The 27,536-nt window shown below is 41.9% G+C and overlaps 3 protein-coding genes across 4 annotated transcripts in view; 1 reads left to right on the top strand and 2 right to left on the bottom strand.

Moving 5' to 3' along the window:
- Window positions 1–374: 374 nt before the first annotated feature.
- On the bottom strand, window positions 375–15,816 carry LOC139539913 (synemin-like). 2 transcript variants are annotated; one of them, XM_071343304.1, is made up of 5 exons: window positions 14,903–15,816; window positions 12,631–12,755; window positions 10,733–10,774; window positions 10,540–10,595; window positions 375–9,764 (listed from the first exon to the last, which is right to left on the bottom strand). In XM_071343304.1, exons 1-5 carry the CDS (start codon window positions 15,692–15,694, stop codon window positions 7,672–7,674), a joined length of 3,108 nt encoding a protein of 1,035 aa, XP_071199405.1. In that variant the 5' UTR covers window positions 15,695–15,816; the 3' UTR covers window positions 375–7,671. The 2 variants fall into 2 exon arrangements, with proteins under 2 accessions (XP_071199405.1, XP_071199406.1); XM_071343305.1 differs by lacking the exon at window positions 10,733–10,774.
- A 500-nt stretch (window positions 15,817–16,316) lies between these two features.
- Window positions 16,317–17,639, top strand: pgpep1l (pyroglutamyl-peptidase I like). The gene is given in 5 exon segments (XM_071342142.1): window positions 16,317–16,394; window positions 16,496–16,612; window positions 16,782–17,008; window positions 17,087–17,106; window positions 17,109–17,639. Coding segments are annotated over 5 exon segments (651 nt in total). The 3' UTR covers window positions 17,318–17,639.
- A 213-nt stretch (window positions 17,640–17,852) lies between these two features.
- Window positions 17,853–27,536, bottom strand: part of LOC139539911 (insulin-like growth factor 1 receptor) — a 190,110-nt gene continuing 180,426 nt past the window's right edge. The window contains exon 21 of the mRNA XM_071343302.1: window positions 17,853–25,899. Coding sequence (XP_071199403.1) covers window positions 25,365–25,899 — 535 coding nt within the window. The 3' untranslated portion in view covers window positions 17,853–25,364. The remainder of the gene's footprint in view (window positions 25,900–27,536) is intronic.

Raw genomic sequence — 27,536 nt, 5'->3', positions numbered from 1 at the left:
GAGCTGAGCTGGATGAATGGGCTTGGGCCCACTAAGAAAATAGATACCCTTGTCGCAAGTAGAAATTAGATATATTTGAAGTGGACCAAGAAGACCCCTTACAATCATCTCTGTTTTCATTGTACATTTTCTGAGAAATTGGTGTCAGGCTGTTGTTAAGACCACGCAGACAGAACTCTTCAGAATGAAGTGCCAGAGGGTTCTATTGCTCAGAGAAGAGCTGCAGCAGATCACTATCTGTCTCTTCCATTCCTCTCTGTGTATACAATGAAGAGATTCCATGTTATGTTTGCTGTATTTAACTGTACCAATGTTGTTGATTTTGTAAAATAAATGATCCGAGGCTTATTAATAAAGACTCAAACTCAGTAAAACACACTCGAGTAGTAATTTAATTGTTTTTGCAATATGAACTGGTGTTTAAACAATGGTTGAAAATATTCTGACAATTCACCCATCTTCCATAAAAGAAGAACAATGTAGGCTAATTCATGAAGCACTTACTTTCAATAAGTGAATTACACCAATCAGTCATGAGAGTAGCACACCCCTTTTTAAACATAAAAAAGGGAGGCATAAAAGGCTCTTGGGCACCGCAGTGTGTTTAAATCAAATCAAATTATATTGGTCACATACCCATGGTTAGCAGATGTTATTGCAAGTGTAATGAAAAAAAGATTGCCTTTTTGACAATATTCTTAAGCCCAAAATTAACCTACAATATATGTGTATTGATCAAACAGTGTTTATGTTATTTTCACACACTAAAGAGATTTTTAAGCACTGTTAAAGGCCACCTGTTTTCTAATCTATCTGTGCACTTAAGTGCAAATGCAACCAGGGGCGTGCACCCCAAAAATCTGAAAGGGCACAAAGTATGTGAGGATGGCTTTATTTTTTCAGCTTCATCAAGAGCCATAATCATTATGCTTAATTCTATGTAAAAAAAATACATAATAATTCAGCATATCTAAGCGTATGCCTTGAGCTGTCTGTATTCTCCTGATTTTTTTTTTTAAGAAACTTAATATGCTTCTCTGAAAAAATCTGGGTAAAAGCTTGAAAAGAATGTGAGTCCTATTCTGTACATTTAGTTATTGTTTGATTTTCTAAAGTCTACCAACCTTGCCAGCAGGCATGCCAGCTAAGATAGTTAGCTAGCTACTCTAACTTGATTGATAGCCTGAAATGTCTTCTTGGTAGCTAGTTAGGAGGTTGGAAACCTCTCTGGGCTAGCTAAAGCCAACTTCCTAAAATTGTATTAGTATTACAGAGAAAAAACAAGGGGGCACGTGCCCCTGTGCCCCCTATGGGCATGATGCCTCTGAGTGCAACAAACTATTATCAGTTATAAATCTTTCAACTCCAAAGTGCTCTACTTGACCTAATTTGCATTTAGCTTAGTCGCAATAGCATTTGTAAAGCAATGATATTGTAATTCCATGCTCTTTATAATCTCTTATAGAAAGACAGTGCCAAGGAAGCGTAATGTGAATGACCTGTGTTCGGTGTTTCTGCACTGTTGCATAGGAGAACTCTAAAGCACCTTATTGAGAAAAAAGAAAAGAGGCTTGTGGGGTGAAGCCATATTGGAGGTATTTTTTATTTTGCACACGTAGTCACACACACACACACACACACACACACACACACACACACACACACACACACACACACACACACACACACACACACACACACACACACACACACACACACACACACACACACAAACTCACACACACAAACTCACACACACAAACTCCCACATACACACAGGCAGTGATACTAAGCTGGTACTCTGTTCCTAAAATAGCCATAGTTGTGCACACACAAACATGCTGTCTAGACCGGACACGCGTGTGCGTCCATGTGTGCCATTGCACACATGTTGATTTTGTACATCCACACCAGACGCGATCCAAGACACGCAGGATGAAATATAAAAACGAACTCTGAATTAATTTGGAGCAGGTCGAAAAAAACATGAAACACTCATGGGCATTTAGCTAGTTAGCTTGCTGTTGCTAGCTAGGAAACCACTACTAAAGGACACCAATAATAAGAAGACACTTGCTTGGGCCAAGAAACACGAGCAATGGACATTATACCAGTTGAAATCTGTCCAAATGTGAGATTTTTGGTTCCAACCGCCGTGTCTTCGTGATACGCAGAGTAGGTGAAGGGATGATCTCCCCATCTGGGGTTCCCACCGTGAAGCATGGAGGAGGTGTGAGGATGTGGGTGTGCTTTGCTGGTGACACTGTCTGTGATTTATTTCGAAATCAAGGCACAATGAACCAGCATGGCTACCACAGCATTCTGCAGCGATACGCCATCCCATCTGGCTTGCGCTTAGTGGGACTATCATTTATATGACAATGACCCAACACACCTCCAGTCTGTGTAAGGGCTATTTGACCAAGAAGGAGAATGATGGAGTGCTGCATCAGATGACCTGGCCTCCACAATCACCCGACCTCAACCCAATTGAGATGGTTTGGGATGAGTTGGACCGCAGAGTGAAGGAAAAGCAGCAAACAAGTGCTCAGCATATGAGGGAACTCCTTCAAGACTGTTGGAAAAGCATTCCCCATGAAGCTGGTTGAGAGAATGCCAAGAGTGTGCAAAGCTGTCATCAAGGCAAAGGGTGGCTATTTGAAGAATCTCAAATATAAAATATTTGTATTTGTTTAACACTTTTTTGGTTACTACATGATTCCATATGTGTTATTTCATAGTTTTGACATCTTCACTATTATTCTACAATGTAGAAAAAAGTAAAATATAAAGAAAAACCCTTGAATGAGTAGGTGTGTCCAAACTTTTGACTGGTACTGTATGTGTACATTTATTTTGCAACGCTCGAGCACGCAACGCAAGCAGTGTGGTCAGCATGTACATTAAGGTCTAGATTCAATCAGATCAAGCATTAACCGATAGCAGACACTCTCACAAAGTAGATGTTTTGGAGGTGTTGGAAGTGGTGTTGGAGGTGGTACTGCATTGGAGTGGTAAAATCAGTGAGCAGCTGCTCTTGCAATCATTGTCTCGAAGCCACACCCCCACTCGCGTTAAGAAGTTCAGAATGAGAAAGTGTAGGCTATATAGAAATAATTGCCAATGTCCGCTTTAGGTATAATCCCGGGAGCCATTTGTGGATTTGACAGCTCTAATGCAGTTCCACTTCTGACACCTTCAAAACAACGCTATGTGGATGTCGGCTAAAGCGGATCTGATTGACTAGAGCACTGACTCACCTCTAAGCCAAGGTGAATCCTGACACTGGTCACCAACACAACATGGCTCAAGCCAAGGGAATTCATATGTACTGTGGTTTACTGAAATTACACTGAACAAAAATATAAATGCAACATGTAAAGTGTTTTATATTTTATGAGCTGAAATAAAAGCTCCCAGAAATGTTCCATACTCACAAAAAGCTTACTTCTCTCAAATGTTGTGAACAAATTTGTTTACATCCCTGTTAGTGAGCAGTTCTCCTTTGCCAAGACAATCCATCCAACTGACAGGTGTGGCATATCAAGAAGCTGATTAAACAGCATGATCATTACACAGGCGCACCTTGTGCTGGGGACAATAAAAGGCCACTCTAAAATGTGCAGTTTGGTCACACAATGCCACAAATGTCTCAAGCTTGCAATTGGCATGCTGACTGCAGGAATATCCACCAGAGCTGTTGCCAGAGAATTGAATGTTAATTTCTCTACAATAAGCTGCCTCCCAACATTGTTTTAGAGAATTTGACAATACTTCAAACCGTCCTCACAACCGCAGACCATGTGTAACCTCGCCTGCCCAGGACCTCCACATCCAGGTTCTTCACCTGTGGGATCGTCTGAGACCAGCCACTCAGACAGCTGATGAAACTGTGGGTTTGCATAACTGATGAATTCTGCACAAACTATCAGAAATCATCTCAGGGAACCTCATCTGTGTGCTCGTCGTACTCAACAGGGTCTTGAGTTGACTGTAGTTAGGCACCGTAACTGACTTCAGTGGGCAAATGCTCACCTTTGATAGTCACTGGCACACTGGAGAAGTGTGCTCTTCACGGATGAATCCCAGTCTCAACTGTACAGCGCAGATGGCAGACTGCGTGTATGGCGTCGTGTGGCCGAGCGGTTTGCTGATATCCGTGTTGTAAGGACACTGCCCCATGGTGGCGGTGGGGTTACGTTATGGGCAGATATAAGCTATGGACAACAAACACAATTGCATTTTATTAATGGTAATTTGAAAGCACAGATATACAGTGACGAGATCCTGAGGCCCATTGTCTTGCCATTCATCCGCCGCCATCATCTCAGCAAGTTTCAGTATGTTTGGGATGCTCCGGATCAACGCGTACGACGTGTCTCTGCTGCTAAAGCCACTTTCTACCACTCTAAATTCCAAGCATCTGCCTCTAACCCTAGGAAGCTCTTTGCCACCTTCTCCTCCCTCCTGAATCCTCCTCCCCCTCCCCCCCCCTCCTCCCTCTCTGCGGATGACTTCGTCAACCATTTTGAAAAGAAGGTCGACGACATCCGATCCTCGTTTGCTAAGTCAAACAACACCGCTGGTTCTGCTCACACTGCCCTACCCTGTGCTTTGACCTCTTTCTCCCCTCTCTCTCCAGATTAAATCTCGCGTCTTGTGACGGCCGGCCGCCCAACAACCTGCCCGCTTGACCCTATCCCCTCCTCTCTTCTCCAGACCATTTCCGGAGACCTTCTCCCTTACCTCACCTTGCTCATCAACTCATCCTTGACCGCTGGCTACGTCCCTTCCGCCTTCAAGAGAGCGAGAGTTGCACCCCTTCTGAAAAAACCTACACTCGATCCCTCCGATGTCAACAACTACAGACCAGTATCCCTTCTTTCTTTTCTCTCCAAAACTCTTGAACGTGCCGTCCTTGGCCAGCTCTCCTGCTATCTCTCTCAGAATGACCTTCTTGATCCAAATCAGTCAGGTTTCAAGACTAGTCATTCAACTGAGACTGCTCTTCTCTGTGTCACGGAGGCGCTCCGCACTGCTAAAGCTAACTCTCTCTCCTCTGCTCTCATCCTTCTAGACCTATCGGCTGCCTTTGATACTGTGAACCATCAGATCCTCCTCTCCACCCACTCCGAGTTGGGCATCTCCGGCGCGGCCCACGCTTGGATTGCGTCCTACCTGACAGGTCGCTCCTACCAGGTGGCGTGGCGAGAATCTGTCTCCGCACCACGTGCTCTCACCACTGGTGTCCCCCAGGGCTCTGTTCTAGGCCCTCTCCTATTCTCGCTATACACCAAGTCACTTGGCTCTGTCATATCCTCACATGGTCTCTCCTATCATTGCTATGCAGACGACACACAATTAATCTTCTCCTTTCCCCCTTCTGATAACCAGGTGGTGAATCGCATCTCTGCATGTCTGGCAGACATATCAGTGTGGATGACGGATCACCACCTCAAGCTGAACCTCGGCAAGACGGAGCTGCTCTTCCTCCCGGGGAAGGACTGCCCGTTCCATGATCTCGCCATCACGGTTGACAACTCCATTGTGTCCTCCTCCCAGAGTGCTAAGAACCTTGGCGTGATCCTGGACAACACCCTGTCGTTCTCAACTAACATCAAGGCGGTGACCCGTTCCTGTAGGTTCATGCTCTACAACATTCGCAGAGTACGACCCTGCCTCACACAGGAAGCGGCGCAGGTCCTAAACCAGGCACTTGTCATCTCCCGTCTGGATTACTGCAACTCGCTGTTGGCTGGGCTCCCTGCCTGTGCCATTAAACCCCTACAACTCATCCAGAACGCCGCAGCCCGTCTGGTGTTCAACCTTCCCAAGTTCTCTCACGTCACCCCGCTCCTCCGCTCTCTCCACTGGCTTCCAGTTGAAGCTCGCATCCGCTACAAGACCATGGTGCTTGCCTACGGAGCTGTGAGGGGAACGGCACCTCCGTACCTTCAGGCTCTGATCAGGCCCTACACCCAAACAAGGGCACTGCGTTCATCCACCTCTGGCCTGCTCGCCTCCCTACCTCTGAGGAAGTACAGCTCCCGCTCAGCCCAGTCAAAACTGTTCGCTGCTCTGGCACCCCAATGGTGGAACAAACTCCCCCACGACACCAGGTCAGCGGAGTCAATCACCACCTTCCGGAAACACCTGAAACCCCACCTCTTTAAGGAATACCTAGGATAGGATAAAGTAATCCTTCTAACCCATCCCCCCCCCCTTAAAAGAGTTAGATGCACTATTGTAAAGTGGTTGTTCCACTGGATATCATAAGGTGAATGCACCAACTTGTAAGTCGCTCTGGATAAGAGCGTCTGCTGAATGACTTAAATGTAAATGTACGACAGCGTGTTCCAGTTCCTGCCAATATCCAGCAACTTCGCACAGCCATTGAAGAGGAGTGGGACAACATACAGAACATGTGTCGCGCTGATTGAGGCAAATGGTGGTCACACCAGATACTGACTGGTTTTCTGATCCACGCCCCTACCTTTTTTTAAGGTATATGTGACCAACAGATGCATATCTGTATTCCCAGTCATGTGAAATCCATAGATTTATTTAAATTGACTCATTTCCTTATATGAACTGTAACTCAGTAAAATCTTTGAAATTGTTGCATGTTGCGTTTATATTTTTGTTCAGTGTAAATGTACAGGTCTTATCTCAGACATTAACCATATGCTTATCTCCAGATTCTCTCTAGTTGTCTGTCTCTCCTTTCCTTAAGTTCACTCCACCTTGTTTACAGTCTGTCTGTCTTGCTACCAGTGCCTCTACAAGCAGAGAAAAACACCTCTCTTTGGAATTCAAGATGGTTGGATTTCTTCTTGCTCCCTCTATAGCCATTTACAGGTTAAAAGATCATGGTGAGGGAACCGGAAGGATAAACTATAAAACACTTTTGAGGGTACAATATTGTAAGTTTTGAAACTTAATAGTAATGTCAAACATGTAGAAAACGTTTAGTGGTTTTTCTAAGTGGTGATCAGAATCACTCGATTACACCCCATCTGATTTAGAATTGCATTTGATTTTTTGATTTTTTCCCTTCCAATTCAAATTATTAATAGTGAGTAGATTTCATTTGACAAGACATGATACACATACTTTTGTGCCCTATCATAAACATATTCAAATATAGCCATCCTTAGCATTGTATTGGAGTATTTCCCTTATTAACCACAAGAACTCCCTCAGTAACAAACCACTAGCTTTAAATGTGGTTAAAAATAACATGGCATTACAGGAAACAATAGGTATAATGTTTTTTTTCTAGATACATACTCTACATGTTGAACATGTTTTAAGACTGCAACATTAACCATAACAATAGAGGATATATTAGCATTGTTCCATATTTGTTTATAGTATCTCAGGCAAAAAGACATCCCTATTCTGTGGTACAGGTTAGTACAAAAATATAGCAGGAAATGAATATAACATATTCTTAAAAAGAAGCAGAGAGACATTTGAAAATGGGTAACAAATGCTATTAAAACTTTTTTATATATATATGCAGTGGTTATAATTTGTACTCTTATCACAATTGTAGGCATAGCAATTCATGAATCACATCGAATAACATCACCTTACAGTTCGTTGCAACTGATTGACTGGTGTGTGACTTAATATGGGGAGTATTATAATAAAAATATCTAATTTGAATCAGAACTCATCTTCATTAGATTCAAGATAGACTGTGGCAACTCTTTTCTTATGAGTGACCTTCAGTGGGGGATCCTGTCCTTGGCCGTTATTCACATCCATCTGGAAGGTGAATGGCTTCTCAGTGACATCAGTTGAGGACTCGCCTCCCTGTCCCTCACTGCTAGTCACCCAGCACATCTCCTTTGTGTCCAAGGTGTATCCTCCCTCTGCTCCAAGGTTGGAGGAGCGTAGAGCCGCCATGATCTGCTCCTCAGATACATCATCCCCCTGCTCCCCCAGCTGCCCAGAGTCCTCTAGAGTTGTTGAGCTCTTGAGCTCTGCCACAATAGTCATGGTTCCGTTGTCAGAGGACTGGTGTACTTTTTTTATGTCCACAGATATGATCTGAGGACTATCACTGCCGCCTCTTGTGAGGAGAGCCAACTCTTCTTTCAGGCTCCCTGACACTGTTCCTTGGAGCTGCTCTAGGGCTCCCCTCAGCTGCTCTTTGGGGTGTAAAGTTTCCTCTCTCAGGTATCCAAGCATTGACTCCTGCACTGTGGGGGAGACACGAATGGTCTCCTCTTCAATGATGCACTCTGAGTAACTCTTTTGGGCCAAGGAGTGGTCATCTTTCATGTACTGGCTGTCCGATGCAGGTCTGTAACTATCGCTTTCCTCGACAAAAATTCTGTTCTTTGAGACTTCCCCCTCCTGGTAGTACCTTTCATCTGAAAAGTCGTCCACCATTCGTCCACCACTGGAGGGTCGTTCACCATGTCCATATGATGCTATACCACCACCCTCCTCAGGCTCTGACAGATTTCCATCAGGTGTGGAGACTAAATACTCTTGAGACTCTTGGTTGTGGCTGTAGTATGGAGATTCACTATCTCTGAAGTCTTCCTGGACCTTCACAGATCCACCATTACTACCATAGTTTGCTGCTGTCATGGAGGTTTTCATTACTTCAGCACCACTCTCATGGTATTTGGTGCCGTGAGGGTCATTCTCTAGTTCTTCAATCTGAAAGAACATTGAAGAGGGCTGGGAGAACTTGGGTGTGTACTTCTCCTCAAACTCGTACTCCTCGTCACTGTAACCCTCCACTGGTTCCTCGATGATCTCCACATTGACAGTCTTGTTTCCCATGTCCTCTCCTCCATGCAGCCCAAGGCTGAGCAGATTCTGAATCATGTGTCCTGTTGAAGTGCCCTTGATATCCTCCAGTGACACGTGTTTCACTCCCTTGCTGAGAAGTTCCTCCAGTGCAGAGTCCTCTGACATATCCAGCTCCTCCTGCACCTTGGACTCCAGGATAATCTGTGTCTTTGTTGACCCGTCCTCCTTCTCCGTTTTCTCCACATGGTAAGTGATCTTGGAGTCTGGAGATGAGCTGCAGACCTTTCGATCCAAACCAGCAGGTTTCATGACCTTCTCAATGAGTTCCTCCATAGACACAGAGTCTAGGACCATCGTATCACTTGTCGTGGTTGCTGTAATGCTGCCATCTTTGGCATGCATCTTGATATTCTGAAGACCAAATGCATCTCCTCTCACCTCTCTTTCAACTTGCCTCTCTGCTTTCTTTTTGCTGTCCTCCTCTGTGTTTCTGCTAAGACTCATCATTGGTGGTGACACTATTCTTACTGATTTGGGGTCAGCAGTGGTTGAGGCAATGGGACTGGACGTGTTTGCTGTGCCTCGAGAATGGTCAAGAGAATCCTTAGCTGAGTGTTGTGACACCTCTTTGATTCTCACACTCCTCTCCTCCACTACTTTCTTCTGAGCATCTATATTTTTCTTGTCCGTACTCTGGGCCACAGGTTTAACGGTAGTGGAGGAAGAGCTTGAGGATGCAGACTGGGATTTAGTGAATAAGACCATGTCCCTTCTGGCGGTAGGACTCTGATTCCTGTTGTAGCTGCTGCCTTTGACTGAGATAGGAATGACCCTGGAAGGACTGGTGCGACCATATTGAAATGGAACAGGTGATCTTCTCAAGCTTGAGGTTGGCTCCATGTATTTCACATCCAGATGTTTCCTTACATCCTGTCTAGTTGATGTGAAAACTCTTGGTTTGTACTGTTGTGGAGGCATCATCTTAATATCTGAGGTGGAGAGTGAAGCACCAAATGAATGTTGTTATAAATTGGGAAATGTCTATCACTGCATATACACTGAGTGTATAAAACATTATGGACACCTTGCTAATATGATGTTGCACCCCCCCTTTTGCCCTCAGAACTGTGACATCAATAAGGGATCATAGCTTTTCCCTGGATTCAGCTGGTCAGTCTATGTCATGGAAAGAGAAGGTGTCCATAATATTGTGTACACTCAGTGTATATACAGGTAACTGACAAAATCATGGAAATATGAGGAATACAAAGTATATTGAAAGCAAATGCTTCCACACAGATGTGGTTCCTCAGTTAATTAAGCAATTAACATCCTATCATGCTTAGGGTCATGTTTAAAAACTGCAGGGCAGGCCATTATTTTGGCTACCATAGCTATGCCCCTATAGGATGGCAATTCCCCCCATCCACAGGGCACGAGTGGTCACTGAATGGTTTGATGAGCATGAAAACTATATAAACCATATGCCATGGCCGTCTCAGTCACCAGATATCAACCCAATTGAACACTGTTCTGGGTCGTGTTGACCAAAGTCCTATTAAGACACTTTATGTTGATGTTTCCTTTACTTAGGAAAGTACCCGTATATACAGTAAGTTTGTAGAATTGAGTAAAACAAATAAATGCTACCAAAAGGATGTAAGCCATAGAAAAAATGTCTAAAGTAAATTTACTCTCAAATGTATATAGTAACACAAACGTCCCGGCCTAAAGTATGACTTATTTGAAAGTTATGTACAATACCTATGACTCTTCCTCTTGACTGCAGATGTTGCTGATGCTCTCCTTCAATAAGTGCCCTATAGAGAAACAAAAACAAAATGGCATTAAAACCAAGGGTACATACATGGCAATGGAATTATTTGATTTGTATTCTTAAGGCAATATTGCTTCTTCAAAATTAAGCAACGGTTTGTTTTCACACAAATACAATCACCTCACAGGAGGATGCTGGTCTTTCTGCCCTGCCATCTCAAACCTTAAATAAAACACAGAGGTAGGCTACCAAACGATGAACACAACCCATGGATCTGGCCATATACAGAAAAGAACAGAGGTCAACAAGAACACTTTACCACAACAGAACAAAAGACATCTAACAACAAACATACTGTACCAGTAAAGTTGAACAGCTCACCTACCTCGGCAAAGTAATGGCTCCACAAAATAAGAGTTGGAAAACAAAAGCTACCTTATGAGACTTTGCTATAACCCCTGTGAAAGTCCCCGGTGTGTCTCCCGAAAGGCTGACCTAAAAATAACAGCTACAATGTGCTGCTGTCTGCTCTCTACTATGGATTCTAATGTGTACACAGGCACGCACACTAAGAGACAGACCAGCTTTCCCGCTAACTCTTCAAGGAAGAATTTTTTTCCAAATATTTTAAACAAAATGCAGCCTAAGTAGGCTTACAAGAGAGCTCCATAAAGAGCCTAGGGAGACCAGGGAATATTATGTAAATAATATCCTTTATATAGGCCACAGACCAGATGACACAAAGAGAGACCCCGGAAGAGACCAAAAAGAGACTTTTGTTTGTATTAGATTTCTGAATTAAGCAATAATACATGAGAAGCCATGTGTTTTACCATTACATTTTTATCATGGCTGTGATGTAGTCATAGCCACGAGGCGAAGCATGGTAAAGACATGGATATCAAACATGGTAAAGGGCTAAGGCACTGCATCTCAGTGCTTGAGGCGTCACTACAGACACCCTGGTTCGATTCCAGGCTGTATCACATCTGGCCGTGATTGGGAGTCCCATAGTGAGGAGCACAATTGGCCCAGCGTCGTCCGAGTTTGGCCGGTATAGGCAGTCATTGTAAATAAGAAGTTGTTCTTAACTGACTTAACTAGTTAAATAAAGGTTCAATTTAAAATAAATAAAATAAAGCAGGATAACAAGTGTGAAGCAAGTGATTATTGACATGGCTATTTAATCTTAAATGCCATTGCTTGATATAACCATGTGCATGGATTGCACTAGTGTTGTGGGACTAAACTTGCCTCTGTTATGATAATATTGAAGTGTTCTTGAAGTGATCCAATGTGAATTGTAGTGACATGGTATTAGTCTGCCATTGTCATATCAGGGCTCAACAAGACAAATCACTTTAATACTTTTTTTTTTTAACAGAGATATAAATAGTAAATATTTCCTGTTCACCTAAGACCAAACTGTTTAGGTCTTGGCTGTTTACAAATGAGCAAAATATCCCTACAGATATCACACTGTGGATAACATTAGGAGTTAATATTAGAGAAGGCTCTCTGGAGGAATGCTAAATGCCCCTGCCAAATGGGAGGGCAGCAGAGCAGTTGCTTTGCAGCTACAGTGAAGGGTGAAATCACTATAAATACATTTCAAGTCCAACAACACTGCAGCATTGAAGGGTCAGTGTTGGGCCTAACATGACAGAATCAAATCAAATCAAATTTCTGGTTCGACAGGCAAAACCGATGTATTACTATACTGTAAAGGCTGCTTTGTAATTCTATGGTACTTTTAAGCTGCAATAATAAACTGACTGTATTTACAAAAGCACTACACCACAATTCTCTCAGCATTTCCTCAGAATCAGCATTTTCAGCCACCTCCACTGATTTCCAAAGATACTATAGTAAAAAGGAGCACTACACAAGCTCTAACCCATGAGGCAGAATAATGTAACATGACATGTTTAACTGTGCTTGGATCATGTGGAAAGTAAGGTTGTCAGTACTATGTCTTGGTAGCTACAGTTGGTTGCATAACAGCAATCTCTGCTAAAAGTCTCTATAGTGGCCTCTATAGAACTCAGAAAGGACTAGCAGTACAGAAGAAGACCTACCTGTAGTAAGCCACCTCCATGCCCAGATCCATCTTGACCTGCAGTAGCTGCTGGTGGTCTCTGACCTTTTCTGCCATGGTGTTGGCCAACATTTTCCGCTCCCGCTCCAACTGATCAATAATCACCTGCAAAGAGACAATGGGATGTAATTGTGAGCATGTGCATTGTCTTCTATCCTGTCATACATTTTTCTCAAATACTGTTATGAGACTATAATTATAGGGTCGGTCTATATGGATTACATATCAATATATTTATTACATTGCTCATTACATATTGCAATATCAGATGTAGGCAATTCAGATGAGAGGTGGTACCCTGAATACGAATATAAACCCATCTTTCAGGCCACAATTTACTGTCCAGATGTGTTCCTCTAATGTACCCATATGATCATTCATTGTACTACGTGTCAGTTTCAATAAGGTATTTTGGTTAACCATCTAACCCTCTTCGTTTCTCCCTCAGTAGGTAACCGATCCAATGGTATTGAGTGTGTACAGGTGAATGTGGCACTGCTGTTTGTGTTGTGCACCTGTTCTAAAGGCCCTTGAGACACCTTTCCTAGTCACCTCTCATTTAAAGGATAAGCAGGATGGACTGGCTGAATCATGGGTGATCCCTCAAACGCATCAGACTAAACAGCTAGGTAAACAACTGTCCCTTTAAGTCTAGTCTGATGTTCACATATGGCAGGGCTCCCCAACTGGCAGCCCGCAGGCGAAATTTGGCCCGTGGGTGGTTTTATTTGGTTTTCTGAGCTAAAAATAAGTGGGTTAGGGTTAAGTGATTTTAATTTTGGGATTCTTTTCTCAAGTATTTACATGCATAATAAAGAGACGTCATCTTATACAAATATAAGCAAGGTTTAAAATGATTATGTTTTAGTCAAATATTATATCTGTTTGGGCTTCTTGCGGTCAATTTGCAGTCTACAAATTATTCGTAATTATGTTCCGGCCCCCTGACCACTCAACAAAAAAAACGGTCCCCGGCTGAATCTAGTTGATGATCTCTGACATATGCATCCCACTGAATGAGTGGCAGGTTCAATTTCAAACCCATTTCCAGGAATTTGAAGATTATTTTGAACAATTAGACATCACTTAATAGTTTATGACAACATTATGCATGATGTACCTTGAAATTATTTTGGAAATGTGCATGGGAGTAAAATGCTTGATCTGCTTGGTAGGGCTCCATCGTTAGTAGGACACTGAGGATTAGTCTCTGTGACAGCTAATTGGTTTAAGTGGCTGGTACAGTTAACAGCCGTAATATGTTTGGCCATTCAATCCTTTAAGTCTGGCCTGAAACACTGAACTGGTGCAGAATGCATTTTTCTCTGTAGTTATGAGGGAAGTTATGGACCTTCCACCACCCTGGGGTTGCCATTTTAATGGCACAGGCCTACAAATCAAAGCTGCTGAGATTATTTTCACGATTTATTGGCTTCAAAACCATCGACCAAGTGTTGATATCATCTATAAGAGGCTGATCCCAGTGGATGGATGGTAGGCAGTGGGTGTGATACAACCAAATGTCACTCCTCACTGTGGTCCCAACAAGCCTGTCAGGGAACAGGTGCTGGTTGATAGTTTATATGGAGTAGTCGTGCTCATTTAGAATCGCAAAGTAGTACAAGGCGCCTCCAAGTAGGAAAGTGATACTTCACAAGGAGGTGTGGCTCATGTATCAATTTCTCAGTTCCTGCAGTAACCTTTGCTCCATTTTTAATTCCTGTGCGCCAATGTGATTGAAGTACATGCACAAATATATGCACATGTTGTGTCGTTTAAACATAACTTTGAAGCATACTGTGAACATTATCATTGAAGAAATATCTGATCAATAAATTCAGTCATATAATGAAATTTCATAGCAGTATAATTTAATATAAGGAGGTAAAAGATCCATCTCACTCATCATAATAATTATGCATCATAGTATAAAATATGATCATGAGAAATAACTAAAAAAACGAACTAAGAAAACGATGTTTGAGACTGCAGCAATTGAATTTACTATGGAGTAACAATACTGCTCTTTCTCCTAAAATAGTGGGTGTGGCACCTAGAGGAGGAGGCAGTCATCTCTAATGGAAAGTGCGCAGCACCAATCATGTTGTAGAAATGCATGCATTTCATGATCCATGAACAGAACCAAAAATAACACCATTTTGTTTGTCATTGTTATGACTTTTGTATATATACTGTCAAAAGACAGACACTGAATGGTGTCTAAACATGGGATGCAAACCCTATTAGCTGACCTGATACTGGGTGATGTCCCCGTGGAAGTTCTCCTGCATGTATATGAGCTGTTCCTCCAGGTGTATTTGAATCTGACCTTGCTTTTCAGCCTCTTTACGTAATTTGTCAAACTCTGAGGCATACTGCATCTTTTCCCTTTGGAGATCATCCAGCCTCGTCTGGTCCGCTTTGATCGATTCCTCCATATCTTCGACCTTCCTTCGATACATCTCTAAGGAGTCCGTCCATCCTTCGGACTGGCTGAGGGCATAATGTTGCATCTCTTCCATCGAGACCGCTGGAGGACCATGGTACGTTTGGGTAACAATAGGTCGTGAATGCATCTGGCTCCGGAGCTTGGTCATTTCTTGTCTGTGTGCATCCTCAATGAATTTGTACTCGTTCTCAAGCTGGAACAGACGTTCTTCAAGTTCCCCATTGGTCTGTTGAGCTTTATGAAGCTGCTTCTCACAACCTTTCATCTCTCCACCTATGTCTTTGCATACCACCTGCTCCTCACAACACATCAACTGTAACATCTGAAACTCTTGCCAAAGCTTCTCTCGTTCAGTCTCGGCTCGGGACTTTTCAAAAGATAGTTGCCCTGCCATTCTCCTCAGGTCCCGCATTTCGGCCATACATTGGTTGTCCCATTCCACTGTCTTCTCTTGTCTTTTCTTGTTTATTTCAGTTATGAGGAATGCATTGTCATGCTCCAACTGCATTGTTCTTGACAGGTACTGGCCCAGTCTGTTGTTGAGCTCCTGTAATTGATGTTTTTCGGATTCAACGCTTCTCCTGAATTGTAACATCTTGTCATTTACAAATGTTACTCCTTCGCTTCTTTATATTTCAGTACGGAGAAAATGTTCTTCTGGTCTTATTTGCGAGTGCGTCTGGGAGCAGAGCTCTGATGCAACTCAGCATGAGGGCTTGACTTGTTAAGTGCAGAAGGTGGGCGGAGGCTTAATCATGGCTTCCAGCGTCCCGTTATCCTGGCAGATGTTAGTGGGTTGAAATTCTTCTTTGCTTTTCCTATGGTGGGTTATAGCTCTACCAAGTGGAGAGAAATTTACAATGCAACCGTACACCCGTTCCAACAGAGACAGTTGACTACACCCTACAAATAAAATCAAATCAAAATGTAACAATTTTTTGAAAACAAACTATTCTTGATTACACTTCACAGATAAAATTGTATTCATTGGTAGGGATTCTAATTTCTGCACGTACAGAATATGTCTGACTCATCTGCCTGCTTAAAATGGAGAGTATCAGTCGCGCGTAATGGACGCAGATGAAGTCTCCGTGGTATTAACTGGGCTGTGTTACTTTTAAAGTTGTATTTCGAAGTTGTATTAGGCTGTTGTATGTTTTATTGACAGCTAAGCAAATGTAAGCTTCTGCTATGTAGGCTATTGTTTAGCTACTGGAATGGAAAGCGCTCGTGTTCCCCTTTGTACAGTTCCTTTCAGAGAGTACTTGGTAAATCTTAGTTGGCAGGCAGCTCAGGTAATGTAACATGTTGGATATTTCAATTGAATGTGTACATTTAATTCAATACATTTAATTATTGTGCAAACTACATATACCATGTCCTGCATTTGCAATAGGGTTTGGAGAAGGTTGGACTGGGAGAGAACATGAATATCTATATTAAAGAGGTACCAGTGAGCTACATCAAATCACAGCAGGTGATAGTTGGCATGTGGGAAACGGTTAACCCAAAGGTAAATATGCATACCATGATGGGGGGTGAGTTATATGAGTTATATTAACAGTCAAATAACTAAAATATGTTTTGCTTCTTTACCTGTGTCTATACTGCTTTTCAGCCCCATTACTGTACAGTACTCACATGTAAAGGTTAACTTACTGACTTTTCTCTGTGATTCCCAGTTTGCCATACACCTTGGAATAGCCCCGGGCTCTAGAGGCATCTCTCTGGAGCAGACAGGCAAGAACCATGGTTACAGAGATAGAGATGTGTGTGCCTTTTTTCCTGTTAATCATTGCTGCATTGAGGGAGGACTAGATAGACTAGACTCAATCATAGACATGAGGTCCCTCTCCAAGGACCTCAAACAAATGGGTTTGGATGTCATCTACTCAAGGGACGCAGGAAGGTAGGGTTCCATATATCCCAGATATACTGTACATTAATAGTAAAGACAATGATTTGTAAGCCATTCCCTCTTATCCAGGTACCTGTGTGATTTTGTGTATTCTGCTCTCCGCACCATGGCCATGGGAGGGCAGCCTTCATCCATGTGCCAGCCTCAGGCAGCCTGGCCACTCCTGAAAGACTGGTACCACTGCTGCAGACTGTCATTCAGGCCATGCTCAACCAGCTGGAGGCCCTACAAACAGCCAAAGACCACATGACAACTGTCTCCAAGACTCCCGAAGCCCAACCATGGCTACCCCAGGCATAGTGCACACAGGAGATGATCCATGACCGGTTAGATCATCCCACTCGTATTGTTACTATTCATCCTGTATCAATGTGTTGTAAACAGTAAGTCATTCTGCTAAATATACAAGTATGGAATATAGTCAGGTATGTTGTGATGTGGATAACTGTCAGCGATTGGGTGCAGAGATGTAGCGGAGTCAGGCGCAGGACACAGGTTTGAGCAAAACAACTGAGTTTACTCATAAAAAGGCAAGCAATATTCCAATAAGGAAAATACAGACAGAATAACAAAATACACGAACCACTAAGACACCAACAATCACGTACAGAACAGAAAGGTATGCCAGAGGGTTAAATAAGGAACATGATATGGGAATTGAAACCAGGTGTGTGTAATACAGACAAAACAAAACGAAAATTAAACATGGATCGGTGGTGACTAGAAAGCCGGTGACGTCGACCGCCGAACACCACCCGAACAAGGAGAGGGGCCGACTTCGGCGGAAGTCGTGACAATAACGTATAACTCATAAGCAATCAGTCATGACAGCAAGTCATCTTTCTCATTCACTTTTTTATTCAAATTTTAAGAAAAAAATACAAGAAATTCTCATAGATACACATTAAGAGAATGGCATGTCAAAAAGACACCATCTCAACTACCGTATACGTGTGAAAAACCAGGAGGCCTCAGATACAGAACTTGCAAAAAGACAGAGTCTAGCCAAGCTGTTTAACCAAATCTATTTGCCAATCATTGAAATGACACAGAGATTCAGATTTTGTGAAAGTATAGGTAAATAAAAACGAAGTAAAATCTTCTCAGTAGATCAAGGCCCCTTTTTGAAGTTGTCGGAATGCAAAGCAGAACAACAGTGCCTGAAAAATTATACTGATAAACCTCAAGCTCATTATTGCGATTTGATTGCATGGATGCATCTTCTATAAACCTGAGGTTTGCATATAGAACATTCTGAAGAAAATACAATTACAATTATATTAATAATAATTGAAATGCAACCTTCTCAGTCAATCTTATCTCCATGTTTGCGAATTGGCAATGCAAAAAGAAACCATTTCTCTACTGTAAACAACTCTTCTTAAAACTCTAGTCATGCTATTTACTCTCTGCCATGACTACCCGTAATCTACTGGACATGCCTGTACTATTTATGTCCATGTATCTACTTGAGTTGTGGTTATAATAGGTATGTAACCTTCTGATAACTAAGGAACACAGCCAGCATTCCAAGAAAACAAATAATCCCTTCGCAACAGGCCAACCCTTTAACCCATTTTGATAACTGAAAAAAAGAAGAAATAAATATCACATGTCTCTATCTTTTATCATTACAGACACCAACACTAGAAACAATACATCTAAATGTGAAACACTCCCATCCATTATACTGTACTCAACAACAGAAGCACAGGGCCCTTGTTAAAAACGGTGATCTGAATTATTTCTTAAAAATCTGGAAGGGTATATATATATATATAGCCATTTGTTTCTGCCAATGTGCCATTCATCCAACCAAGTCTCTTTTGCTGCACCCCCCCCCCCCCCCCCATGGTTTTACAGCCTAAAAAAAGTATAACTTCAGAATATTGAACACGTAAGCCTTCCAGGTTTTGTTGAGCTGTGAACCAAAAACCTTTCTCCATTCCGCTCATTAATCAGAATCATGTTTATATGCCCACAACTCCACCTGTCTTTTGCTCTACAAAATCAGAGCTTCACCTTTCTATGAACCTTAATGACAAAGACCTTTTGATGAGAATGTGAGGTCTAAATCCAAACACTTCCATTGATATTGGCCCAGTCTTAGAGGATTTACACCCACAGATTGAGACACCCTTTTTTGAAGCAGCGCCATTATCAGCAGCAGTAGAATAGAGAAAGCAGGGGGTGCAGTCGAAAGACTAATCACAATGAGGAGGATAATGAAGATTACAATGAAGGGACATTAACATCAACTACCTCAACATCTGAGTCTATTCAGAGTTTAAGTCTATTCCAAGCCAATTGGAACGGTTTAAAAAATCTTAACAGGGGACAAAAAAAATACGACAATATTTGAATGTGGGAGCTTTGTAGGTGCTATTTAGAAAAGTGAGTCATTAGGAGCAGGTGGATAGGATGGAGAGATTAGATGATGAAGGAGTACAGAGGAACCAACAGTGTCCTGTCTGTCAGATGCATGAGGAGGTGGAGCAGCAGCAGACAGCTGGAGATGTTCTTTCTACAGTTGGTCTGCTTTGAGACATCCCTCCCAGGACAGAGTATGTGGTGTCTTAACCTGTGTTTGCCTTCATGTACCACAATTACTCCATATTGACCTAATATCTCTCTAAGGCCAGCTATTTCCACACTCAACTGCTCCCAGCAACATAAGGGACAAAGCATATTTTTGCATTTGTAGCACTGACTTTGAGAACTTGTGGGGCTATTGAGTGTAGGAGTATGTGAGTATGGTTTATGTTGTCTTCACCAAGAGGGTTTCACAGAAATAAGTGCCGTCAGTTTTACTTTAGGGGAAATCAGTACTTTACATAGGATATTAGCAATAACCATTTTTACAAGAAGAAATGTTTAAGCTGAAACCAGAAGCCAGTGTTGGCAAACATTCTACAGGAGTTGTTTCAATGTCAGTAGTGGTTTAGTTATCCAGAATTCAGGCTAAAGCCAAACATCCTCTGATCTACCTTGTTTTCCAATATACAGTATATTACAATAGCAAAGGATTTCTGTCTTGCAAAATGTCTTGAGTGATTAAAGATGATAAATGCAATGTTTCCCATTTTTTGTTTTAAAAAAATTGCTTGACTCCAACATACTGATTTGTTTGAAATCTACCTAAATACATAGATACAATTGAAAATAAAGAAGTTATCGTTCATCTTCACCCTTCTTGGCAGCTGTATGATCTGAGGATTTCTTGTTGTGAAATCCTTGTTTGCGGAGGAGGGGAGATGGGATTTCTGCAGGGTGTAGCTACATATGAGGACACCGAGGTCCAGACCTCCGTAATTATGTTGAATTAAAAAAAGGAACTCTCAACTTACTGTTGAGAGTTAGAATAATAGAATACACAAGGTGCAATTTAGAAACTTGGATGTGCATCAGCAGTTTCTCTCTTGTGTGTCACTGACAGTCACTCAATCAGCCCATGTCAGAAAACATTGTAGATTGGTAAATTAGTCTAGTTAGCTATCTAGACTTGTAGTAATCATGGCCAAATTACTGACCGGGAACGCAGTGCACGTACCCAGGGGCCCAGACTTCCAAGGGGCCTCCATTGATTTTGTTAGTTACTCTCACTCAGATATCATATTAACATGGCATAAGTCATGTGTAGAATTGCAGGAAATGAACTATAAAACTGCAACAACAAAAAAGTTCTGTATAGCAAACATATTTGTTCACCTTTTGTTAATAAAATACTTTTTCTGCTAAACAACTCTGTACATTTTCAATTATAGTTTTTAATCTAATTGTATAACTAGTAGGCTATGTATTTGTAGATCGACTGAGGTGAATGAAGCTACAGCAACCAATATGACAATGGTTGTTTTTGCTGTTCTCCAAATAGCAATTTACAGTTTTTAAATTGTATAGAAATGCAGTAAATGAGATTCAACTTTATTAAAATGTCTTGGCTACGGCCCTGGATGTCTGAGGTGGCTGTGTCCTTCTCTCTACCAATACATACTGTACTGTGACTTTGTGTAGCCTACTGTAAACCCTTCCTATCACAATAGTCATTTGATGTTATTCTAAGTTAGCATTATTAGGTAACCAGGTTAGCATGTTAGCGCTCAAACCATGAGTCGGACTTAAGCCATTTCCTGAGAAATACAGGCCAGACAATGTCTTTTATTAAATCAAACCTGTAACATAATCTGTACCACATACATTAAAAATCCTCATACTTTCAGTTAACTACCAACATACTTTATTTTCTATTTAAAATCTTTGGACCAGCAGAAAATTGAGTTGATACAGAAATCGTTAAGCATATGGGACTAAATAGAATTAGAACCACCCTAGCTACATCCCATCTCCACTCCAACCTAGGTGTGTGTGTGGTGTGTATTGATAATGAGGTCTACCCGGATCCAGAGGACTGTGAGGTTACCTTATACGGACTAATGAGAAAAGGTGAGATGTACTTTTGTTTTCATACACATACATATATTTTAAAAGAGTGAGGTAGATATATACTTGAAGGGAAAAAAAGAAAAACATCCCCAGTCATGACACCAAAGAAAATACATATAAAAAAATCCAACTTTATACTGAATCATGGGGCCTTTATACAGTGATTTAAACTGATATCACAAAAGGAAAATAAAAAAATAAATAACAATCCTACAGAGAACCTTCAAAGAAGGAAAAAATAATCACCAAGCAACACTTTTTCAAAAGGAGAAGTGCTTCAAAAACATTTTTCATACCGACACCCCCACTAAGACCTATTCCATTCATGACATTGAAATGTGACCACTTCCCTGGACTTTAACCCATCCTTATTTGGTTTACAGATGCCATGTTTAAGGAGAATAACAACAGAAACTGTTTTCACTTTCATCATAAGAGAATGAGTATGACAGCAGAAATGAATCGAATGATAAAGGAGAATAAGCAGTAATGCTGCGTTTGAAATCTAAGACACAAAAAGAGAACCATGATTATGGATGAGTCTTCTTTGAGGGGATGGTGAGTGGTTGGGATAATTAAGGCAAACAAGACAACCCAATTAGCCCTATTAATTGAGAGGCAGGAAAATGGATGGGTTAAAACACCAGATGCAGTAGAAAAAAAGAAGGTCCTGTGTAACTAATCCTGACTTCAAAAGGAGGCACTGGGGGAGGCAGGTATACTGTACATTTCAGTGTGGGGCTGGAGGGGAGGGGAGAGGGCACTATTGGACTCGACAGAGAGGTGAAACAAGCAGAGGACAGTAATGAGAATGTATGGAGAAAGCAAAACCTTTACTTCGACCTGAGATTGAGTTGCACCTAGGGGGGATTAACTGGGCGCAGTGCTAGACAACTGGTACAAGAAGGGTGACAAACGTACACGCTCACACATGGAGCTAAGGTGTCCATTCAAACTAATAATAATAATAACAATAATAATATAGAAATCTACAAAAAAAGAATGCAAAGGAAAACATGTTCATAAAAAAGTTAAAGGCAATGGAGAATATGTGGTGATACAGACAACCTTCTGGGGTAAAGAAGAGAGAAAAGTCATTTTATATCTAAATTATCATTTTCTTTGCTTGGAGAAGTATGACGCATAAGAAATGGACTGTAGTGGAGATCATAAACTATTAAACCTGAAGGATTTCTTTATATATATATATATATATATATAACATCTAAAAAAGAAAAATAATAAAATAGCAGCTTCATTCTGTACAGGTGAACATCTGAACAGTACAAAAGTTATAAAAGTGACAAACCAATGATGTGTGTGAAAATGATCCTAAGGTCTAACATACAACTGTAAGACCTTTATATAAATGTTTGAATTGTACAGAGAGACTAATGACGAGTCTATAAAAGATCTGCTGCGTACAATGCCTCGCATGCTTTTAGCAGACGTATGTATAGTCACAAGGTGAAGTTCTGTTGAGTCCTTTAGTTCTCCTTGTATTAGAACTGATCCAATACCTTCCACTTCAGGTATGTTTCTGTATGTGTTGCATTTTTGGCGCCAAGTCCTTTTTGCTCAATGTCTCTGTTGGTGATGTTGGTGTTTTCATCTCTCAGATGACACATACAATAGAAGAGGAATCCAATAAGGGCTCTGATGTAACTCGGGAAAAAACAAGAGAAAACAGGCAAATTCCTTTTACAATTTGATTGTAATTGTGAAGTAGAAAACAAAATAAACAGCAATTTGTTTTTTTTAGGATGCTTGATTATGTTTCTCTCCATGTCAAATCAAAAGGACAAATGAAGAGCAAGAAGGAGAAAACTACTAACTTTGATTTGGCAAAAAATGTGTCCAATTCACAATTGCCCTCCCTCTATCATATCTACCCACTCCTGAAATCATTCCAGGAATATTTACAGGAAAACCAATTATCCTAGTCCAGAACACATCAATGTCTGAAATGTGGGAGAAGTATACAGATGAAAATAGGTTTGTAAGAGGAGCTATATCTTGCTGTCGAGAGAATTATGTGTTGGTATAGAAATACAGTGCATTTGGAATGTGTTTGGACCCCTTGGCTTTTTCCACATTTTGTTATGTTACAGCCTGATTCTAAAATGGATTTTTAAAAATCCTCATCAATCTACACACAATACCCCATAATGACAAAGCAAAAACTGTTTTTTAGACATTTTAGCAAATCTATTAAAAATGAAAAAATTTCATTACATTTACATAAGTATTCAGATCCTTTACTCAGTACTTTGTTGAAGCACCTTTGGCAGCGATTACAGCCTCAATTATTCTTGGGTATGATGCTAAAAGCTTGGTACAAATGTATTTGAGGAGTTTCTCCCATTCTTCTCTGCAGATCCTCTCAAGATCTGTCAGGTTGGATGGGGAGCGTCGCTGCACAGGTATTTTCAGGTCTCTCCAGAGATGTTCGATCGGGTTCAAGTCGGGCTCTGGCTGGGCCACTCAAAGACATTCAGAGACTTGTTCCAAAGCCACTCCCGAGTTGTCTTGGCTGCGTGCTTAGACTTGTCCCGGGCAGGTTTTCATCAAGGATCTCTCTGTGCTTTGCTCCGTTCATCTTTGCCTTGACCCTGACTAGTCTCCCTGCCGCTGAAAAACATCCTTCACCGCAGGGATGGTACCAGGTTTCCTCCAGACGTGACCCTTGGCATTCAGGCCAAAGAGTTCAATCTTGGTTCATCAGACCAGAGAATCTTGATTCTCATGGTTTGAGAGTCCTTTAGGTGCCTTTTGGCAAACTCCAGGCAAGCTGTCATATGCCTTTTACTAAGGAGTGGCTTCCGTCTGGCCACTCAACCATAAATGTCTGATGGAGTGCTGCAGAGATGGTTGTCTCCCATCTCCACAGAGGAACTTTGGAGCTCTGTCAGAGTGACCACCTGGTTCTTGGTCACCTCCATGACCAAGACCCTTCTCCTCCGATTGCTTAGTTTGGCCGGGTTTGGTGATGCCAAACTTCTTCCATTTAAGAATGATGGAGGCCACCGTGTTCTTGGGGACCTTCAATGCTGCAGATTTTTTTGGGTACCCCCCCAGATCTTGTCTCGGAGCTCTACGGACAATTCCTTCGACCTTATGGCTTGGTTTTTGCTCTGACGTGCACTGTCAACTGTGGGACCTTATATAGACAGGTGTGTGCCTTTCCAAATCATGTCCAATCAATTTAATTTACCACTCGTGGACTCCAATCAAGTTGTAGAAACATCTCAAGGATGATCAATGGAAACAGTATGCACCGGAGCTCAATTTCGAGTCTCATAACAAAGGCCAGGAATACTTGCAAAATCTATTTTTGCTTTGTCATTATAGGGTAAAAAATATCTTAGAACAAGGCTGTAATGTAACAAAATGTGGAAAAAGTCAAGGGCTCTGAATAATTTCCGAAGGCAGTATAAACACACTCAGAGATACACATTATTCTCTCAGAAATGATCTAAATGGGCTCGTCTGTTGGATTTTCTAGCAGATATGCTTCAAATTCTTTTTTAAAGTTATTGTCTCTCACTTACAATACCTGTCAGTCAGGGAATATTGATGATGTCCTTCTTTAATTATGTTTTTAAAGTAACAAATACTAAACAAGAAGTAAACCCTAGAGCTTCCCAGTGTTGTTGTTCGTTCTGTGCCACCATACTCCAAACGCTTTAGCAGGTTTCTGTGCTGTTTCTCAGTCTTGGTATTCAATAATAAATCTTGATAATATTATTTAAAAATGAAAGACTCCTACTGCAGTAGAGTAGTATAATGTGTCAGTTATTCACTCATCCATCACCCCATCATAACTAAAGCAGGGGAGAAGTTTATGTTACCCTGTGTGAGAAGAGGAGGAGTGGGGTGATCTGGCTGAGGGTGGAGGAGGGGATCAGCAGGCTGAAGACTGGGGCAGTGGCAGCGCCCGCTCATTCTTGCGCCCCCCGTTCATGTGAGCGTAGTTTTGTGTATCCTCAAAGTTGGGCCGCAGCACCACCACTGGCCCGTTGGCCGATATCTGTCCTGAGTGCTTGTCCAAGGCCAGGCCTGGGGAGGCCGAGACAGAGGCAGCCGGGACTGAGGTGGAGGGAGAGCCAGGTCCCTTCAGGGTATTAGAAGGGCATTGCATTGGGGATAACTGCTGGGGAGGAGGGGGCGCTGAGCCCCCTGTGGCCCCCATGGGTCCCTGGGAGGGCAGAGGAACAGCAGTGGGGGGTCTGCTGGGTGCAGGGTCCAGTGGCACGTTCTTCATGTTCTCCACCTCCATGTCCAGCTCCTCAGTGTCCGGGGGCTTGTTCTCCTCGCTGAAGAAGAAGCTCATCTCACTGAACGGAGGCTCCAGCTCCTCCTTGAGGCTGTTGATGATCTCCAGGAAGGAGGGACGCATCTTGGGGTTGTACTGCCAGCACATCCGCATCAGCTCAAACCTAAGGGCACAAACACATTATCTCATTTATTATACATAATATGAAGGAACTAAATATATGATCCAATACATCTATCATTGCATCTTCTCACCATAAGGTGGCAGAGTGCACCAAGATAGAGCCAATGAAAATGTTTCTGATACTCACTGAAACAAACAACATCCAGAGGTTTCTATACAAACAGCTACTGCCAACTATGCATAGAACATCAGTAAGAATCTACCATCATATACCATACTACAGCATGTGTACAACTAGACAGTAAATCATACATGAGCATACTGTGCTAGGCTAGCGACAGAACACAGAAAACATCAAAACAACACCATAAAAAGAGACCACATATAGACCACATATAGAGACCACACACCACATATTACATTATACACAAACAAGCTAAGAATACCTTCTACAGCCTACTGACATAAACCACTTAGTCATCTCCCTCTCTCCCAGCAGCCACCTCTCTATGTCCGATCCCACAACAGCCTGTACAGCTGGGTATCTCAGCCTCTCCGCACCAAAGCTTTCTGGGTAGTTCTCTCTGAAGCAGACACTTAACTTCAAACTAAGTTTCAGCCAGCGGGAGGGAGGGTTGGTCATGGTTTGTTCTTTAGCCTCTCAGTGAGTGAGTCTCTTAAAGTTGTCTTTCAGATGGCTAAACTAAACCCCGGCTCCAAGACCTCCCATGAAAATGGCTGTAATGCTTGGAGCTGGGCCCACGCACCAGAGTAACCTGTCTGCTTGACATTGGCATGCTGAAAATTCTTCCTGGACAATCTGTCGCTGTGTATAACTTTCGCTGATGTGAAATGAGAAAATACGCTACAATAAATCATGTCTGCATGTCAGCACCCAGCTCCTCATCACACACAAACACATTCCAGCACATTTTACTTTTCACATCATTTCACTCACATCACGATATGTAAATGTTGCATCGTTCACAACATTATAAATACCCATACCAATGCAAGCCTCTACCAGAGTAGAGATAGAGAGAGCTACAAAAGAGAGCAACCTATGCTATGACAGACCATTAATAAACAGGAATCTGCAGCTGCAGGCCTGACCATTAACATGTTTCACAATCTCAGAAAATCAGTTATTTTCATGGAGCTTTCTAACATTGGACCAAATGTCTAGTTATATTTCACCATAGAACAGTATCTTAGATATTGCCATAATTCTATCTATACTGAACTAAAATATGAACCCAACATGCAACAATTTCAAAGATTATACTGAGTTACAGTTCATATATAGAAATCAGTCATTTAAAATAAATTCATTAGGCCCAAATCTATGTATTTCACATGACTGTGACTTCACATGTATTTCACATGTTGGTCAAATATACCTTAATGAAAAGCTAGGGGCGTGGATCAGAAAACAAGTCAGTATCTGGTGTGACCACCATTTGCCCCATGCAGTGTGATACATCTCCTTCGCATAAAGTTGATCAGGCTGTTGATTGTGGCCTGTGGAATGTTGTTCCAGTCCTTTTCAATGGCTGTGCGAAGTTGCTGGATATTGGTGGGAAGTGGAACATGCTGTCGTACACATTGATCCAGAGAATCCCAAACATGCTCAATGGGTGACATGTCCAGGCCATGGAAGAACTGGGACATTTTCAG

The sequence above is a fragment of the Salvelinus alpinus genome, chromosome 15 (assembly GCF_045679555.1).
Source record: "Salvelinus alpinus chromosome 15, SLU_Salpinus.1, whole genome shotgun sequence".
In the NCBI taxonomy this organism is placed as follows: domain Eukaryota; kingdom Metazoa; phylum Chordata; class Actinopteri; order Salmoniformes; family Salmonidae; genus Salvelinus; species Salvelinus alpinus.
The sequence above is the reverse complement of the archived record's forward strand: the minus strand, read 5'-3'. Positions and strand labels throughout refer to the sequence as shown.